Below are 18,515 nucleotides of genomic sequence, written 5' to 3'. Positions count from 1 at the left end.
GGGGCTTGAGTCCCGAGAGCAAAGGCGGGTGCCCGGTGCGAGTGGAGGAGCCTGTGTCCAGGCCCGGCTGCGCGGGCTGCTGCCTCTCCTTCATGCGAGTGTGTGAGTTAGGAATAGGGCATAGGAGCACAGCTCCATCACCAGCAGCCATATCGCCCTGCAGCTCACAGCTGGAGCTCAGCAGGTGTGAGCCTGGTCAGTACCTGGATGGGAGACTCCTGGGAAAGCTAAGGTTGCTGCTGGAAGAGGTGTTAGTGGGGCCAGCAGGGGGCGCTCACCCTGCGGTCCATGTGGGTCCTGATGCCCCTGTATAGTGATGGGGACACTAGACTATAAACAGGTGCCGTCCTTCAGATGAGACGTAAATAAAAAAGACTAGGGGTGTAACCCCGGCATCCTGGCCAAATTTCCAATTGGCCCTTACCAATCATGGCCTCCTAATAATCCCCCTCTATGAACTGGCTTCATTACTCTGCTCTCCTCCCCACTGAGAGCTGGTGTGTGGGTAGCGTACTGGAGCATCATCCAGGTGGGGCTGCACACTGGTGGTGGTGGAGGGGATCCCCATTACCTGTAAAGTGCTTTGAGTGGAGTGTCCAGAAAAGCGCAAGCAATTCTAATAATTATAATTAATTATAAGATGGTAATATTTCAATCATTTGGGCGTGTAAAGCCAGTGTGTCCACTAATCTGACCCCCTGCTAGCTAGCTAGCCAGCATTATTTTAAGCCATTTGTGTAAAGATATCTTACTAGTTTCTTATTATTTCTTGGCTTTACCTACACACTTAACAGAACATTTCCTTGATTATTACTTTTTAATACTCACTTGTTTTCTTTGATTTGATAAGAATGGAACAGCTCTAATTTTATTGAAGTGCTCACTATATGCATTTGTATATCAGTGTCCATTCAACTTAAACCTTTTGCATAACATACAGTATATATGTTAAGTCCAGTTAAAGCTTGGGCTTCCAGTGCAAGCTGTGGCGCTTGTCTTATAGACTAGAGATGATCACCTCCCATCCCCGCCAGCTGCAGCTCTGAATATTACTGTGACCCTTGACCCAGGCTTAGCTGCTGGTCGTCTTGTCTGTGATGGTACGAATGAGCATTTCAGCACCTCTGCTCTTTCATCTGGCGCTCCTCCTCGAATCAGGTGTGTCTGAAATCTACTGCAGTGCAGATGCTGGAAGAGAAGAAAGCGATTTGAACGATTTGAGCCGCTTTCCAAGACTCTGTGGCAGGAGTCACTGACAATTACATCACAACGATGTGGAGAACGTGCAAGAAGGAACGTGGAAGTGAATTAAAAACACCTTGAAACTGCAAATACGGACCAGGTTGACTTAATAAATGCACTGCCAGCAAATCAGACTCTTGTCCGCCTGTGAGAAAAGGGGATGTGAAGATCACGAGTTGCTTCTCTGCGTTTGCTTGGTTTTTAACAAAAGCAAAATATAACACACACACCCTTAAGAGAGTGCAGGTGAAACCAGCCCAAACTGCCCTTGTGGTTTATATACTGTGTGTGTGTTTACAGTACATCCATCCATTTTCTGACTGCTTTATTCAGCAGGCAATCCCGAGCCTATACCAGCAAGCAACAGGACCTAGGCAGGACGCACCCTGGACAGGACGCCAGTTTATTGCAGGACATGCGCAGACGCAAACACACACACACACACACACACACCAGGGCCAGTTTCCTCAGAAACCAGTGAACCTACCAGCCTGTCTTTGGGCAGTGGGAGCCACTGGAGGAAACCCACACGAGTGTTGGGAGAACATACAAACTCCATGCAGACAGCACCCCATGTCCGGAATTGAACCCAGGGCCCCAGTCCTGCGAGACAGCCATCCTAACCACTGCGCCACTGTGTCTCTGCATGTATACAATTATGTTCAAGCTTTGCAATACGCTAGTGAGACCTCATTTAGGACACTGTGTTCAGTTTTGGTCACCATACTATAAAAAGTTTATTATAGCCTTAGAGTTCAGAGAAGAGTAACAGAAATGATTCGTTGTCTCATGGGATTGTCATAGAGACAGACACGTTCTTTCTCGATTCTGAGAATAATTAGCTACTGGCAACCAAATAGCTTGCTTGGATTTGTAACAGTTCTTACAGAATGAGCATAGTCTAGTGTAGAACAGTGCGGGCAGAGGAGTTTGGAAGTGAGATTTGTATACAGAAGCCTACTTGTATGTGTACATGAAAGAGGGGTGCCGATAATACACATGGGGTGTGTGTCAGGCTGGGATCTCTGCCGAGTGCTGGCTGTGCATCTTGCTGTGTGGTGCTGGTCAGTGTGTGTGACTGTGTTGTGTTTTTGATTCCAGTCTTATTGCACTGATCCCAACCTGGTCCTGGATCTGAAGAACCTCATTGTGCTCTTCGCTGACACGCTGCAGGTGAGACCGCCAGAGCCGAGCCCCCTGCTGCAGGGTCCAGGCAGGCAGGCTTCCCTTCCCCTGGCATCAGTATCGATGGCTGTTTACCCAGCAGAGGGACAATATCGTGAGCAGCGAATTCTTCTTTCCAGGCAGGCATAACAGGTTATGCCAGTGTCTCGTCTTATTGTGTCACAGTGCCCCTCCTTTCAGCTCTCCTTTGGCCTTTTCCCACCAATAGGAGGACATTCTGGTGCCTCCTGTTCCCCATAGCTTCTGTCGCTCCCTTCCACTTGTCTGATACAGACCAGCCTACGTCTGCTCACCTTCACCAGGAAATCCACTCCCAGTCTTCCTCTCGTGCCTTGTCTCTTCTCGGCAGAGCGATCTCCGGTCTGCACCCAGTCTCATCTCTTTCTCCGCTTCCTCAGTCCTCCTGCAGCCGTAAAAACTTTCCCTCCCTTAGTGCTGGGACTCTTGTCATATCTGTTGCCTCTCCAGCCGCTGTGCTCCTGGTTCTGACCTCTCTGGACTGGGATCCCTTTGTTTTTCCCTTAAAAGTTGACCCCAGGTCCCCAGCTTCCGTTTGCTTGAAACCCCTCCCGTCCTCCGCTGCCGGCTCTCTCTCTGCTCTGCTCACCCTCCACCCCGGCTGCACGGCTGGCTTGTGTCTCTCCCTGTGCTCTGGGGCTGGAGCACACGTCTGATACTGGACACAGTGGACGCCACAGGGGAGTGCATTTCAGTCTGACAGCAGGAGGCATGTCTTCACGCAGAGCCGTGGGAGAATGGAGCACGCTGTCCAGCCATGTTGCTGGAACTGATACCCTGGTGTCTTTTACAAAACAGCTGGATGAGATCCTGACATCAGTTAACTGCTAACTCCCAAAGGGCCCAGATGTTACGATCAGCCTGGTCTTGTCTGTCACTTCTGAATTATGTTGAATTTATTGTTCAGTTCGTGTGCCTCTATAGGCTGTTGACCTGCTGAGAAATGACGTCAAGATGCAGACGCTGTAAACATGTTGTTTAATGTCTGTTGCCTGTGGGCGGCGGAAGTGACCATCTCCGTGAGGTTGGTTTTCAGTGTAAGGGAAGGCTGTAGCGTGTGTGTTGTGGGAAGGAAGTGATCTGTGGCTCCGGGTTCTAAATGTAGCGTTTAGTCTTGTACATGTGCGTTTGTGCCCAGGGCTACGGCTTCCTGGTCAACCAGCTTTTTGACATGCTTCTGGAGATCCGGGACCAGTACAGCGAGATCCTGCTCAAGAAGTGGAACCAGGTCTTCAGGTGAGCGGATCAGGAGGCTGGTGTACCAGGCCAGCGCTGCCGAATACACAGGTCTGTGGGGAAGGAGGCCTGCGGCCTGGAGCAGTGTCAGAGCAGGAAGCCATTCCTGCCATCATGTTCTTTATAGTTTATTCATTCCACAGCACTGTTGATTAGTCAGTGTCATTTATTTCTTGCACGCTGTAGAGCTCTCCCTGTTTCACTGTTAGCACAACAGGTCAGTACAAAAATTAAACTGCCGTCAGTATTTTCCCCCGGCTATAACTGTGAATTGTTCTTTAAACCCAGCAGAGGTTCCTTAAACCCAGTGATCACTTTCAGCAGTATTCGTGTAACATGTGTCAGAGCTCAAACTTCTTTCAATATTCCTTGTTATTCTTAGATTGATTCCTTTTTTGCTGCAAATGAGATGTACTTTCTTACCATGCTGTAGCTACAACAATTCTTTCTTTTGTCCTACTTGTATCCATCCAGGGAAATCCTGGACCAGGATAACTACAGCCCAATCCCCGTATCCAGTGAGGAGGAGTACAGGCGTATCGTGGGACAGTTCCCTTTCCAGGACCCTGAGCTGGAGAAGGTGGGCAGCTGTCTGGATACAGTTCCCATATATGTCTAGTAACCCATGGATAGCATCCTTGTATATTTAACACTTTAAACTTTTAGAGAATTTTGCAACCTATCTCTATCTGCCCTTCTTCTTTTGTTGTCTGAGTTACTCTCTAATTGATCTGTATAAATGTGCCGTAGGATGGGAGTGGCATTGCAGTTTTCCAAATACTAATTCCCCGGATACCTTCTTCCAAAAGGCTTATGGAAAGAGTCTTGATTGCATGCTTGGAGACAGTTGAATTGGGATATCATATACTATCGATCCAGAGTGGGGTGTAGGACAGAGATTCTGTTTTTTGGGGAAGATTTGCTGAACGAGGCAGTGGTGACAAGATGATTTAACCTGTGGAATATTATGCCTTGGTGAGGATCAAGAAAGAAAAAGACATCACTGTGCCTCACTATTCAAGACAGAAGCAGTTCGTGCCTTCTGTATGCTGGAGGCCACACACTGTGTCTTACTCTCTGGCGCAATCACACTCAGAAGCTTCTAACCCGGAGATGGCATGGCCTACTCATGAGGAAGGCCAGATCACAGTAACCTGCACACAGTCCCCTGTCTGGTGAGAGAACCACGGAGGCCCAGTGCTCAGCAGCGTTCATGTCCTCAGCACTGGAGCCAGGTGCACCCTGATGAAGATTCAGGGTTCTGTGTCGACCACCCTGATGGACGTTGACCAGTGTGGTGTGCTCATGCAGACGTCCAGGTGTGTAGGCTGACTGCCAGGCACTACAGTGATCAAGTCCCGGGACCTCACTTGCTCTGAGCCTCTTGTGGGCTCGTCCTGACGTGACACCATTCCAGCAGGACAAGACACATCCTCTCGCTGCTCGTGTGTCAACAGCTTCCTTGCGAGATCAGAAAGGGGCTGTTCTGCAGCAAATAACCTTTCATTGAACGTCTGTGGGATGAGCTGGGGTGACGTGGTATCCAGGGCTCAGAGCCCAGCAAACAGGCTCATGACCAGGTTCTTTAGCCTGATCAGGACAAAATCCCACAAGACAGCATCTGCAGCCCAGGGTAAAGCAGGAGCAGATTGTGCTGCTACTAGCAGTGGAGACGCATGCTGCTGTAAATCATAGTAGGCTCCCTGTCAATCAAACCAGCTTGTGCCAAATATGAATCAATATCATGAGTTCATGAATATCAGCAATGTTATCATTTCCTTGTAATAACTTTATGGAATTGTTATAGTTATTAGTGCACATGGTTTTCCTCTGATGCTCAAGTGCTGCCCTGCTGGTCGCCCCTCGTCCTTAGAGCTGAGGCCCCGGGTCTGACGGGATCAGGCTGTGGGGTGGCAGCCCAGCTGTTGGTGCTGTGTCCCAGCCTGTGTGGCACCACGCTGCTCTTCCTCCAGAGCCTGCTTGACGTCCTGCAGCACTTTGATTGTCCCGTCTGTCTTACAGCTGCCCTTCCCAAAGAAGCTCCCCTTCTCTGCGTTTGTGCCCAAGGTGTACAGCCAGCTGAAGGAGTTCATCTACGCCTGCCTGAAGTTCTCTGAGGATCTGCACCTCAGGTAGGCACTGGGGTTCGTAGATACATAAACTAACTGAAATGAGACTTGATTGAAGACTTTGCTGTTGGGATAAAATGACTTAAAACACTTAAAATTAGTTGTACCACTCATGTTGAGTTGTTATTCTCTCTCACACGCTAATGTTTCCCCTGTGGCTACACTCTTTACTACCAGAAGCACATGGTTACTCAACCAATCACAGTCACTCTGCTGGTCACCTGACTACTAATGAGGTCAAAGACTTCCCAGGAGCTCTTGGGAAATGTAGTGTCCTCCAAACACACTAAAACTGGGTTTTTTGTAAATTGCAAATGTTGTTGCAGTATGCCATTAATACTGTGAAATTGAAAACAGTAGTGTTTTTCTAGTAATTAAAAATAACTATGTGCCCTGCCTGGCTTGTTAATCACACCATTCAGCTGAAACTACATTAAGGTCTATTGTTTTGTGTAAGGTAATTGTAAGATAACTTGGTTTTCCAAGGATATCCAGGTTTAAGGAAAAACAGAAGATTAAGGCACTTTCCACAAGAACACTGAAAGAATATGCCTTCTGCTGTACCACACGCTGGGAGACAAGCTGCACTGGAGGAGTTCAACAGGGCATGGGTGCCTCCTTATTCTTACTAATGAGGAATTAGAATCATTATCAGGTGTCCTTCAAGCACCCTGCTTGAAAGATCAGTAGTAAGAAAGTGCTTCGAGAGCTACTGCAGACAGGACATGGTGTGATCATGCACCAGCACACCCTGAAATAGATGCAGAAGCTGTCATACCACAAGGCAGCTGTGACCACTGTGGAGAGCACCCTCACAGCATTATGAACTCGCCCTTTGAGGTGAATGCAGTTGTTTTAAGGCTATGAAGATGGTTACCGACATTATTTCTCTGCAGTAATTGTATTTGCAAGCCTGGAGTCTGTGAAATCTGAGGTACCTGACATAGATCCTTCCACATTCTTAAAGGCTCCCTCTTTGGCGCCTCCTCTGTTTCTGTGTGCTGACTGCAGCCTGAAGCCCTGGAGCCCTGCTCTGCACCCCTCGCTGCTGGCAGAGAGCTATAGGAACTCTCGCTTCATACAGAGAGCTTGGCTGTCAGAACGACCTGGAGGTGTTTAAGTGTGCTGCTTTCACTTAGGACAAAGGTCGTTCCTGCAGGTCAGGGGTCATGTGTTTGGTTCCTGGACTTGAATCGCAGACTAAAAATGTTAAACATGTGCTGACTTCTTTATTTAGTGAAAAAATGTAAGAGCATCCATATGTATTATTTTCATATTTGGTTTGTATTTTGTATTGTAAATATTTTGAAATGACAAGTTTTATTCAGCTCCATCGCATAAATAGCCCATATTAATATTAGTCCAGGGCCGTTTCTCTTTGACCAGAGCTACAGGTCTGTGGAGTCCTGCTCTCTCCATCCTGTTGAACAGAGGATTGCCAGCAGGACTTGAACTTGGCAGGAATGCACTTCCCTGTAACAGGATAGGGGGTAACCTAGCCTTCGAAATTATGGGCTATTACCATCATTAAGGTTGGGACTATTTGGTGAGAAATCACCGGCAAAGACCTCTTTTTTTTTTGCTTCCACAACGCAGTAACAGTATAGCACGGCATTTAAAAGCTATTGAGTTTCACACACAGCGGGGAAAAAAATAAAAGTAATTTTTCTACCCTGTTCAGGACATTATAAAGGACTCAGTGTTGGGAAGCATCTGTCGGCCGGCCTGTGGTTTCATCGGAGCTCCTGTGAATGTCGGGGCAGGGTGGGGCTCGGCTCAGGCGAGTGACATGTTGAATTAGCCGTGTCTCCAGGCGGTAGGCAGCCCTGAGGGACAGGGTCACCTGGTCAATGGCAGGAAGTGTGCAGGGTCAGTGCTGCCATCTGGGTGGAGGAACAGCACTTTTCTCCTCCTCATTGTGACCTCTGTGTTATTCACAAGAGCTCCGATTCAGACCTTTAGAAAAGGAGTCGTTTCTGCCTTTTCACCGTTGTGAGACGAGCACCCTTTTGCTCTCAGGGAATTCTGCACATTCTTTCTGGAGTTGAACAGAGAAAGAGAGGGGAAGTCCAGGTTCCTCGGCTCTTCAGACCCACGAACCAGAGAGCCGGAATCGCAGGGGCTGTGTTGCAGACCTCATCTGGTCGGACAGGAGAGTGGCAGGCTTTGTTTCCGAGACGAAACATCTGCTGCTCAAGCTTGCTGTAGGTTCGGTGTGGGAGGTATATGCTTTGAAGGAAGCGGTTGCATTAACTCCAGATCTGTCTTTACATTTTGAAAGAAATCCTACACATTAGAGAACTTCTTCCTCTATTTCTCCTCGGACTGAAAGAAACACATCCCTCTGCTTGTTGGCCATCCTCGGACCGTTGGTGTGACTTTCCGATTCCTCTTCTTCTTTGTAAAGGTTTCAGGCTTCCCTATATGGAGTGTGATCATTAGTCTATTTAGCTGTTCTTCTTTCTGATGAACTGGCAGGAGCTGTTAAGGAGTTCATTAATGTTAAGGATCCCATAACTTATAAGATACGCCCATGTGACTGGTCAAAGTAGCTTTGTGGTGCTATTAATGGCGGAACAGCTATCCATTGCTGTCAGTTTGGTCTTTATATATGTCAGGTTGGATCAGAAGACGTTCTGCTTTCATGCATTGAGAAATGGCCTTAGCTAATGAATTTATATATATATAAATATTATGTGTATGCATACAGAGAGGTCTCAAACACCAAGAGATGAGTATTGGAACCAAGGGCATTGTGTTGTAAGGTATGCGTGCGCACATATATGGACATACATGTTGATTTGATCAGTGGAATATTGAGGGGGTATCATTGAATAAGGTTTAATGCATTCATTCAAGTACCACCTTCAGTAAGGTCATGGTAGATGTCGCTTCTCCACATACTTCCACACTTCATCACCGTGTCTCAGATTCTGTAGGTCAGATCCAAGTCCAGCTCCTGGCTGCACAGTGTGTGCTGGGCAGGTGCTTCTCTCTGCATGCCAAGGCAGGGCTGGAGGAGCTGCTTCCATCTGTAATGCCATAAACACACACGTGCACCTGTTACACGCAGAGCCCAGCCCACTCTACTGTAGCCGGTACAGCTCATGTCTGTGGCACAAAGCCAGCCATGTTGAAGCTAGCTCAGATAACTTATTTCCCTCACCTTTCTTATTTATTGAAACACACTCCTTTGTGTATTTGAATGTGTGTATTAGTGTCCTGCATGTGTATGCACAACAGAGGAAACTGTACACTGTGGCATTATTTTCTTGTAATGTTACAATACCCTACCCTGCCTGCATGGTTGAAGTTAGCGCTTCTGCATTGCAGTTTGGGTCTTGGGTTCGATTCCAGCCTGTGATTGTGCACAATCCCTCTCATGTTCACTTGGGTGCGCTGGCGTCCTGCCCAAGTCTTGCCTTGCACCCAGTGCTGCCGAGGTCCCCACCCTCCCTGGGATTGCACATGCACGATGATTGCACATGCACGATGATTGCACATGCACATTTAAGAGAGTGGACAAGCTTTTATTTTCTTTGCTCCCTGTTTCTTTAAGAGAGGTACCCTGTCCATTCCTCAGGTTTTCTTTTGAAACATTTTGATATGATGATTATTACCAGGGACGAAAAATTAATAAACAGTTTATTCGTTCAAACTGAGTTCTAAAATCAACGATTGACACTACTAATAAAAGTCAGCGCTGGTAAGAGAGGGTTTTGGCCGGTGTTATGCCAGTGAATTCTTTAGGACGGCACAAGCAATTTCCCGATAGCATGTCTCATTAGGAAACTGTCAATGTCTTTTTATTTCTTCACTTTTTTTCATTCATGGGTTAGTCATATGTAATGAAAAGTAACCCCCCGTAATTCTTTAACACTGCCTTCACTGCTGAGCAATGACAGGCACTTTGAGCTGGTCGCAGTATCGGAAAGCTCTGCTCAATTAATTACTCTCCTTCCTCTGGCCCTCTTCCAGGCTTCCTCTGCCTCCGGACTGTTGAGTTCAGGGGTTCGCAGTCCTGGTCCTGGACCCCCGCACCCGGTGGTTTCCATTACAGCCGAGCTTCGTGGTTAAATAAATCTGTAACTGGACTAATAGCTGCTTGCCCAGAACCTCTGCAATTTCTTTTATTTCCGTTATAAGGCTGGAGGTTATGTGTTATGTTTAGTTAAGTTATGTGGGAGAAGCAATTGTTAAAAGGCAACCTCCTACATATTTAAGACCTGAAAGCAATTGAAGAGCTCAAATTGACCCTACAGTTAGGTCCATTAGGGGTTCAGTTATTTAACCGAGGGCTCAGGTGGAACAGAAACCAGTGGAACTGGGAACCCCTGTTCTGACCCAGCGGCGGGTTCAGATCAGGGTGTAATTTCTGTTTTGGACACAGTGGTTCTGGCTGTAAGAGCGAGCTGTTGTCTGTTCTCTTGACCTGAAACTGTTCCATGTCCTTGTCTGTCTGGAGAGTGTCTTAGGACACATTTAAAACAGGAGGACTGCGCAAAGTAAGGGTCAGTGATAAAGAATGCCATTCAGTTCAGTTGTAAAAATGATTTTTTCTGCACTATTCAATTCAATTCAATTTATTGTTACAGTATATAACGCCTTTCACAACAAGGTTGCCCCATGGTGCTTAACGATACAATTGATTATACATTTTGTGAATACAGAACAGAAGACCAGAAGACAACGGAGGATAGGAACCAAAAACTCCTTAGCAAGGAGAGAAAAAACCTCCAGGTGTCCAAGGTCAACTGGTTGCCCAACCCTTTTGGGTGTGTTAACATTATATAATAGGCACTAGACAGCCTTATACTTCTAACTGTATTTTCTGCCCCAGTCCTGGAGTACAGCTGCGTCACTTGGTTTTTCTTCCTGTTGAACTAAAAATAGAAATGTGCCGGATTCCACTTTTCCACTCCAGAATGAAATGTGCTTTTCAGTTCTTCACACATGGAGGTCAAATGCAGGTCTTTTTAGGAGCTGACTTGAGACACTGCAATCTCATCTTCAGTCTGATTGTGCAAGCGATTTGTTCGGATCAGGACTTAATGAAGCTGCTGAGATGCCGACGTCCCTGGAATCCTCCCGGCTCACTGGTGCTCCTCAGCCTTTTATCGTGACCAGCAGATTGTGTGCTGCAGCCTTTTATCCCTCTCCGCACCGGAGGAAGGCTTCTCCTTTGAACAGCTGTGGTCTCTGTGGTCTCGGAGATCTCAGATATCTCGGCGGTCTCGGAATTCTCGGTGGACAGGTCTGGAGAGGCAGGGTCAGACTCGGAGAGGTGAAGGAATTCCGCCCGTTCCTGTGGTCCATGGCGGCACCTCGGGAGCCGAGCAGGATGCCAGCACTTTCGCTCCATTTTGGGATGAGGCCGAGCTGCACTCTCTCCGCGGACCAGCCCGCGAATCGAGCTGCGGGGTCTCGAGTCTGAAGCCAGTGTCGTATCAGCTCACTCATTCCTACTGACTTTAGTGCAGATATTTCACATTTTGACCTCTTTTCTTATAAATGAGAAAAGGTGCCGTTTCTTCAGTTTTTTGTATGCTTGGTCTTTAGGGTTACATTAGGTATTAAGGTAAGCATAGCATGGATCGTCATGCCCTGTTCTTAAGCTGATGAGAATTTGGAAGGCGGAAAGAGAGTTTTGTACCCTGCGTTCTTGGGGAAGAAGTGCTCTCAACCCTGAATTCACTCTCCTTGACCTGAGGAGAGTGGCCAGTGTTGCTGTGGAATCTGTCTCTAGCAAAAGCTAGGACTGATTGACTAAAATAAATAGTGAAGGTTAAAGCTCAAGCATTTGTTCCCTTTTATAATGTGTTTCTTCTTGTGAGATCGTGTTGAATGTTGTTCCTGGAATTCCTGTTTGGTGTTCAGGCGGTGTCATTAATCATGCAGACACACACGCTCCCTCCCTATGAGCAAGGGCACCATCCTTCTGAAACAACTCCTTAAAGCTAGGAAGTGTAGCGGTGAGGCACGCTGATGGCGGGCAAAGTAATGGAGTCTAATGAATGGTGTAGCATCAGCTTGCTTCCTTACTACAGTTCCCCCTCAGCTCTGAAAGGCTTTTCTGGTAAAATCATGAAGGAGCGCTCAAAATAAAGCAAAACTGTCACACAAGGCAATCCTGAGCCCACATCTCTCCACTTCCAGGACTCACTGAAACCCATGCTGAGCGTCTGAGCGATGCACTGTGCTCTTTTGAGGTGGCCTGACAAGATTTCCTTGGCCCCAGAAATCCTCGCAGAACACAGGCAGGTGTCGTGCGCAGGAGCCCCTTGCTGGCTGTGTTTGTGCTTGTTGGGGGCTCTCCCAGGGCTGTTCAGGGATCAGCAAACAGTCAATAATGGCCCAAGAGCCCGTTTCCTCCCTGTGAGTGCGGAGAAGCTCTCTCACGCGATCGCTGTGGCCCGGGTGTCTGCGGTCCGGGATGCTGCTGCTGTGCCCCTCTCCAGTGGTGGTGTGTTTCAGGAGGGGGGATGCAGGCTGGAGGAGCAGTCTCGCAGCCTGGTCTGTAAGAGGAGCTCATGTCGGGCATCAGGACCGAGTCTTCCCCCCTTATCTGGGGTCTCTCACATGTGTTCCATCTAGCCCCTTGTTCCGTTTTCAGCTCTGATTGTTTTGGCAGGCTATCTGCTCCACAAAGTCTGGCTTCTCTGACAAGACTTCTCCGAGCTGTTTGGAAGGAAGCAAATGAAGGGAAATTGAGTTTCGTGTTGAAACCCATCCCGGGGTCTGCTGGAGAAACTTCACACTGTGAGACGAGCTTGTCTGTACCTGGAGCTCCCAGCCTCCGTTCCTTCTGGTCTATGATATAAGAAGAACAAGAACCATCTTATTTAAGAGCTGTCTGACTGTAATGAGCTGGGAACACGGCAAAGGAAATTAATTATTCTGGAAATGAAAATGGCACACATCCACAACAGCGCTCTCTTGCACTCTATTTTGCCTGTAAGCAGTCTTGGAGGGCTCAGACTGACTGCAGTGACTTAGCTTACCCTGCTCATTTTGCTGGAATGTGTAAACTACTAGTTTGGCTTTTCAGCATCTCAGTATTCCCTCATTGTCTCTCAGCTGCCAAGTCATCTGACTGTCTTCGTGGAATTCTGGGAAGTCAAATTCCAAAATTCTTGTTTGGCCCCTTGTCCAAAGAAAGACAAGCAATTTAGTAATTTTTGAAGGAATGAATTTATAACCCAAGAATCTGCTAAATCTTCTTTATTTCTTGAAAATACATCTTTGCAGAACTTTTCAGAGCCCACTCTGTCTTTACTTTGGGAGTGTCAGTAACTGGCATCTCCAGTGAAGTTCCTTACAAGAAGATACAAGAGGTTTTTTTGTTTCTAATGCTGTTCTCCTTTGGAGTAGCTTGCTGGCTTGGCACAGTTCAGAACGCAGTGGGGGAACAGCGCTACATAGTTTAATGCTGCAAATTACAGAGGAATGGACAGAAGTGGTTGGGTCTTTGCATTTAGGCAGCTATTAAGTCGTTCGTCAGCATGTCCTGACAACTTCTGGTTGACTTGTCTGTGAAAATGTAAAAAAATATCATTCTGAAACATGCTTTCTGCGTTTATTCTGATGAGTAGTTTAAGCTGTTTTGTTCAACACTTTCAATTACACTTCATGAAAAAATCTGTATAACACCCTCACAAATGCTATGCCACTCCAGAATTGGAAAACGTTAAATAAATCACTGCCAGCTTTATCACATTCTCTTTTATAAGCCAATTCAAATGTAGAATTATGCATAGGGCAGAAGTGTAAATAATAAAGTTCTGGTGAATCTTGATTTCATTGAGATTTAATATCATTGTCTTAACTGAGCAGTGCTGTGAGCCATCACCAACACTTGTGTGAGAGTAATGTCATTTACAAAACTGCTGCATGTTGTTGTGCTGTGGAGCGTTCATGGCAGAGTTACAGTGGCGTTATTAAGCCTCCTTCAAAGAAAAGTGCTGCAGCTCCTTTTTGACCAGTTTCGGACAGGCTAGCCCAGGCTGACTGCTGTCTGTGTTCAGCTCCACAGAAGTGGATGACATGATCCACAAGTCCACCAACCTGCTGCTGAGCCGGACGCTGAGCCACTGTCTGCAGTACGCCATCAAGAAGAAGAACGTGGGCCTGACGGAGGTGAGCAGGCGGCGGGGCTCGGTGAATCTCAATTTCCTGCCTGAGTGGTCACTCCTCCAGGCCTGCAGGGAACCTGAGAAGGTCAGCGATCGCAGCCTTGCAAAGGATGTCAATTTGAACTTGAGAAGCTTTATTCCGTGCTGAAAAGACAAGAAAAGAAACAAGCTTTTCGGCTGTGGAGCCCTGTTCAGGTGTCAGACAAAATCCTTTAGGAGTGATGTTATAATGACAGCACCTGTAGAGGAGTAGGGGGTGTTTAGAAGGCCTGGTCTTGGAACAGATCGCTGTGAAGAGACGGAGTGCTGGTTTGGTGAGAGAGGAGGTGAAGGAACGCCGAAGAGATCTAGAGAAAGATTAAGCTGAAGGCATAGTGGGTTGCAGCAGAAATGAACTGAAGGCTCCACAGCCGAAACGTTGTGTTTCTTTTCTTGTCTTTTCTGCATGGAATAAACCTCTACTTGTTCCTTTGCAGCCTGCGCATCATGAAGTAAGCTCCCTACTCGAACTACATTTGAACTAATCAAGCAAGTTACTGATTGACTTAAGTCTCGGCCAGGTGAAAACCTGGTGATTCCCATGTGTGGGGGTTCCAGGGCTTTTTAATCCACATTGAATCAGAGCTCTACTGATATCGAAATGCTGAGGGAAACCTGGAAGCATGCACGCCACTCGAAGGAAAACCAATGAGACGCCTGGCTGACCTGCTGATCACAAACGGGGCTCAGTATCTGCTGTACAGGACCTTGTGACATAGCGCCAAGCTGTGTGGTATCGAGTACAATGCAGCATAATTCTGAAAGCCAGTGAGTCCAGGGGAAATGAAGGAGTCACAGGCATTATTGTCCTTTCGACCTGAGGCTTCCTGTTATGGGTAGTGATAATGCTGAGCTGTTTTGTTGTTGTCAGCCACACTGCTCTCGTCATCCGCACTGCCGGATCCGTTCGCACGCCTGCTCTCCGAGCTGTGCTGTGCACTGCAGTTTGCCCATATCAACTGGCTTTGCTTCTGAAGTGGGTGTGAAATGGGCCAGTAGCAGGCAGATTTACCGTGTGTTGATAGACACCTCTAACCCTTCTCCTGTCTCATTGTCCAGTAAGTCCAGTCTTGGCAGTCCACTGTGGACAGGACTTTTAAGTGCAGTCGATGTAAAGATGGTCATCATAGCTCTATGCTTGTGGTCAGCACAATCATTACTGAGACAGTTGATGGCGTGTGTGTCCTGTGATAAATTACATCAGTGTTGAGGGGTCTGTGTTTTTACTCTCTGTTCTTTACCAGCTGGTCCAGATCATTATAAACACCACTCACCTGGAGCAGTCCTGCCACTTCCTGGAGGAGTTCATCTCCAACATCACCAATGTGCCACCTGACACTGTCAATGCCACCAAGCTCTATGCCACCTCCACCTTTAAGGTAGGCAGAACTTGGCACAGCCTGGCACTGTTCTCCAGCTGCTGCCTGCCACTGCCAAAATGGGCATCGCTCAGCAACCACAACTACTAACAACCCTCTTTGCACAAATAATAAGAATTGTTGTAGTAATAATATGATTCAGTTTACTGTGATTCTCCTGTTTTATCGCAGGGGTTGGGTAGCTCTCGGCTTGCTGTACGTGTTGTTAAGTGTGAAGAATGGATGTTATATAAACCCCACCTGCTCCGCCCCCCTGCCTTCCTGCGCCCTCGCCTCTCTTCCCTGATCCCGCTGCTCGTTTTCTCTTATTCCTCTTCCCTCCTCTCCCCCCCCCGCCCACTGCCTCTTTCCTTCGTCTCTTCAGTCCTGGCCTCCCCCCCCTCCTTCCTCTCTTCCTCCTCTCCCACCTCCTCTCCTGTGCTCTCTTCCTGCCTCCTTCCTCTCCTCCTCCTCCTCCTCTCCCGTGCTCTCTTCCTGCCTCCTTCCTCTCCTCCTCCTCCTCCTCTCCCGTGCTCTCTTCCTGCCTCCTTCCTCTCCTCCTCCTCCTCTCCCGTGCTCTCTTCCTGCCTCCTTCCTCTCCTCCTCCTCCTCTCCCGTACTCTCTTCCTGCCTCCTTCCTCTCCTCCTCCTCCTCCTCCTCTCCCATGCTCTCTTCCTGCCTCCTTCCTCTCCTCCTCCTCCTCTCCCGTGCTCTCTTCCTGCCTCCTTCCTCTCCTCCTCCTCCTCCTCTCCCGTGCTCTCTTCCTGCCTCCTTCCTCTCCTCCTCCTCCTCTCCCATGCTCTCTTCCTGCCTCCTTCCTCTCCTCCTCCTCCTCCTCCTCTCCCGTGCTCTCTTCCTGCCTCCTTCCTCTCCTCCTCCTCCTCCTCCTCTCCCGTGCTCTCTTCCTGCCTCCTTCCTCTCCTCCTCCTCCTCCTCCTCTCCCGTGCTCTCTTCCTGCCTCCTTCCTCTCCTCCTCCTCCTCCTCCTCTCCCATGCTCTCTCCCTGCTTCCTTCCTCTCCTCCTCCTCCTCTCCCATGCTCTCTTCCTGCCTCCTTCCTCTCCTCCTCCTCCTCCTCCTCTCCCGTGCTCTCTTCCTGCCTCCTTCCTCTCCTCCTCCTCCTCTCCCATGCTCTCTTCCTGCCTCCTTCCTCTCCTCCTCCTCCTCCTCCTCTCCTGTGCTCTCTTCCTGCCTCCTTCCTCTTCTCCTCCTCTCCTGTGCTCTCTTCCTGCCTCCTTCCTCTCCTCCTCCTCCTCCTCTCCCATGCTCTCTCCCTGCTTCCTTCCTCTCCTCCTCCTCCTCTCCCGTACTCTCTTCCTGCCTCCTTCCTCTCCTCCTCCTCCTCCTCTCCCGTGCTCTCTTCCTGCCTCCTTCCTCTTCTCCTCCTCTCCTGTGCTCTCTTCCTGCCTCCTTCCTCTCCTCCTCCTCCTCCTCTCCCATGCTCTCTCCCTGCTTCCTTCCTCTCCTCCTCCTCCTCTCCCGTGCTCTCTTCCTGCCTCCTTCCTCTCCTCCTCCTCCTCTCCCGTGCTCTCTTCCTGCCTCCTTCCTCTCCTGTACTCTCTTCCCACCTCCTCACCCTCTCTCCTCCTCTCTGCAGGACGCGCGGCACACGGCGGAGGAGGAGATCTACACCAACCTCAACCAGAAGATCGACCAGTTCTTGCAGCTGGCCGACTATGACTGGATGGCGCCGGCGGGCGGTGGGAAGGCCAGCGACTACCTGAGCGACCTCATCGCCTTCCTGTGCAGCACCTTTGCAGTCTTCACACACCTGCCTGTGAGTGCCCCCCACCCTGCCAGGGGTCCTCCAGTCCTGCCAGAGGGCCAGTGGGGCAGCAGAGAGCCAGTGGGGCAGCAGAGAGCCAGTAGGGCAGCAGGAGGGCCAGTGGGCCAGTGGGGCAGCAGAGGACCAGAGGGCCAGTGGGGCAGCAGGAGGGCCAGTGGGCCAGTGGGGCAGCAGGAGGGCCAGTGGGCCAGTGGGGCAGCAGGAGGGGCAGTGGGGTTCTGTCAGCAGCTGCCTCTGTAGATCAAGCATCTCATACTGGGTAGATGAGAAATGGACTAAAAGGCAATATTAAACTTTATTTCATATAACACTTTTAAAAGTTGCTTCTCAAAGCACTTTAGAGTAAGGACAAAAACACACAATGAGAGGAGACAGCAGAATGACCCTGCAGTGTTTGGAAGGGTTTGGAATACGGCAGGAAAGGAATGAGGCAGAGACAGAACCAGGCTGAATACGAGTGAAGACACTGACATTTTAAATCGCTCTAAATTCAATTGGTCCATGAGAAAAGAAGAGCAAAAAGCAGAGTAAGACAATGGTTACTGAGCCAGTCCAGCTTGTTTGATATCTGACTGTAAGTGATCCGCAGATGTTAAGGAATGCACTTTAACACGATGGCAGGGCTCTTGTGTGTTAGACACCCACAAGCCTTAGTGTAAAGAAGTGACTTCTTTCTTTCAGTGGGTAATGGGGTCCCATGTTAACAGTTTATGAGTAGCGCCCATGTGTGTTTGTCTTGCGCTGATTCTACAGGGCAGGTGGTAGGATCTCTTTGTTCTCCAGCCAGTTTCTCAGAGCCCTGGTTACCCTGTCCTCTTTAAAGCACAGAGAGTGTTCGCTCACACTGTAGTGTTCCTACGCAGAATCATTGTTATAACACTTGTACTGTTTGTGGACTAACGCAGGCCCTGACACCTGCGTCAGTGTCTCGTATCTGGACCATCAGCCTTACAGGGCCCAGATCCGCTTCTCCTCCGCTTTCCTGTTGCTCCAGGCCATCGCTCAGGAGTCTGCCCGGAGGTCTGATGACCCCAGGCTCACCCCTCACCGTGGGGTTAGTCTGACCACTGAGACCATGAACTCGTGGATACAGCTCTGTTTATCTGCCAGTGGAAGTGCACTCGGTCATTACTCAACATAAACAGAAAGGAAAAGTTCCAGCTCTTTGAGGCCAACTGCAGCCTCGCGCTGATCACAGGAGACAGTGTCACCCTGGTGAAGCAGGACATGACCTCCCTTTAACCTCAGCAGAGGCACTTTACTGAAACAAAAGCTTCTGTAAATACAATGTGCTTTTAATCGGTTTCGAGAGCAGCCAAGCACTGAAAGCTTTTTCTGACCTAGTCTGTACTCCTCAAATCCTTTGGACGCTATGACCACAGAAAGGACA

The 18,515-nt window shown here is 48.7% G+C and overlaps 1 protein-coding gene across 2 annotated transcripts in view; it reads left to right on the top strand.

The window, feature by feature from the left end:
- Positions 1–18,515, top strand: part of exoc6b (exocyst complex component 6B) — a 150,892-nt gene that overhangs the window by 71,552 nt on the left and 60,825 nt on the right. For both annotated transcript variants that reach the window (XM_015343850.2, XM_006629096.3), the window contains exons 12-18: positions 2,344–2,415; positions 3,584–3,681; positions 4,156–4,261; positions 5,704–5,813; positions 13,835–13,946; positions 15,226–15,360; positions 16,937–17,116. In XM_015343850.2, the coding sequence (XP_015199336.1) occupies positions 2,344–2,415; positions 3,584–3,681; positions 4,156–4,261; positions 5,704–5,813; positions 13,835–13,946; positions 15,226–15,360; positions 16,937–17,116 (813 nt within the window). The remainder of the gene's footprint in view (positions 1–2,343; positions 2,416–3,583; positions 3,682–4,155; positions 4,262–5,703; positions 5,814–13,834; positions 13,947–15,225; positions 15,361–16,936; positions 17,117–18,515) is intronic.

The sequence above is a fragment of the Lepisosteus oculatus genome, chromosome 1 (assembly GCF_040954835.1).
Source record: "Lepisosteus oculatus isolate fLepOcu1 chromosome 1, fLepOcu1.hap2, whole genome shotgun sequence".
In the NCBI taxonomy this organism is placed as follows: Eukaryota; Metazoa; Chordata; class Actinopteri; order Semionotiformes; family Lepisosteidae; genus Lepisosteus; species Lepisosteus oculatus.
This window is presented reverse-complemented; position numbering and strand designations above follow the sequence as displayed.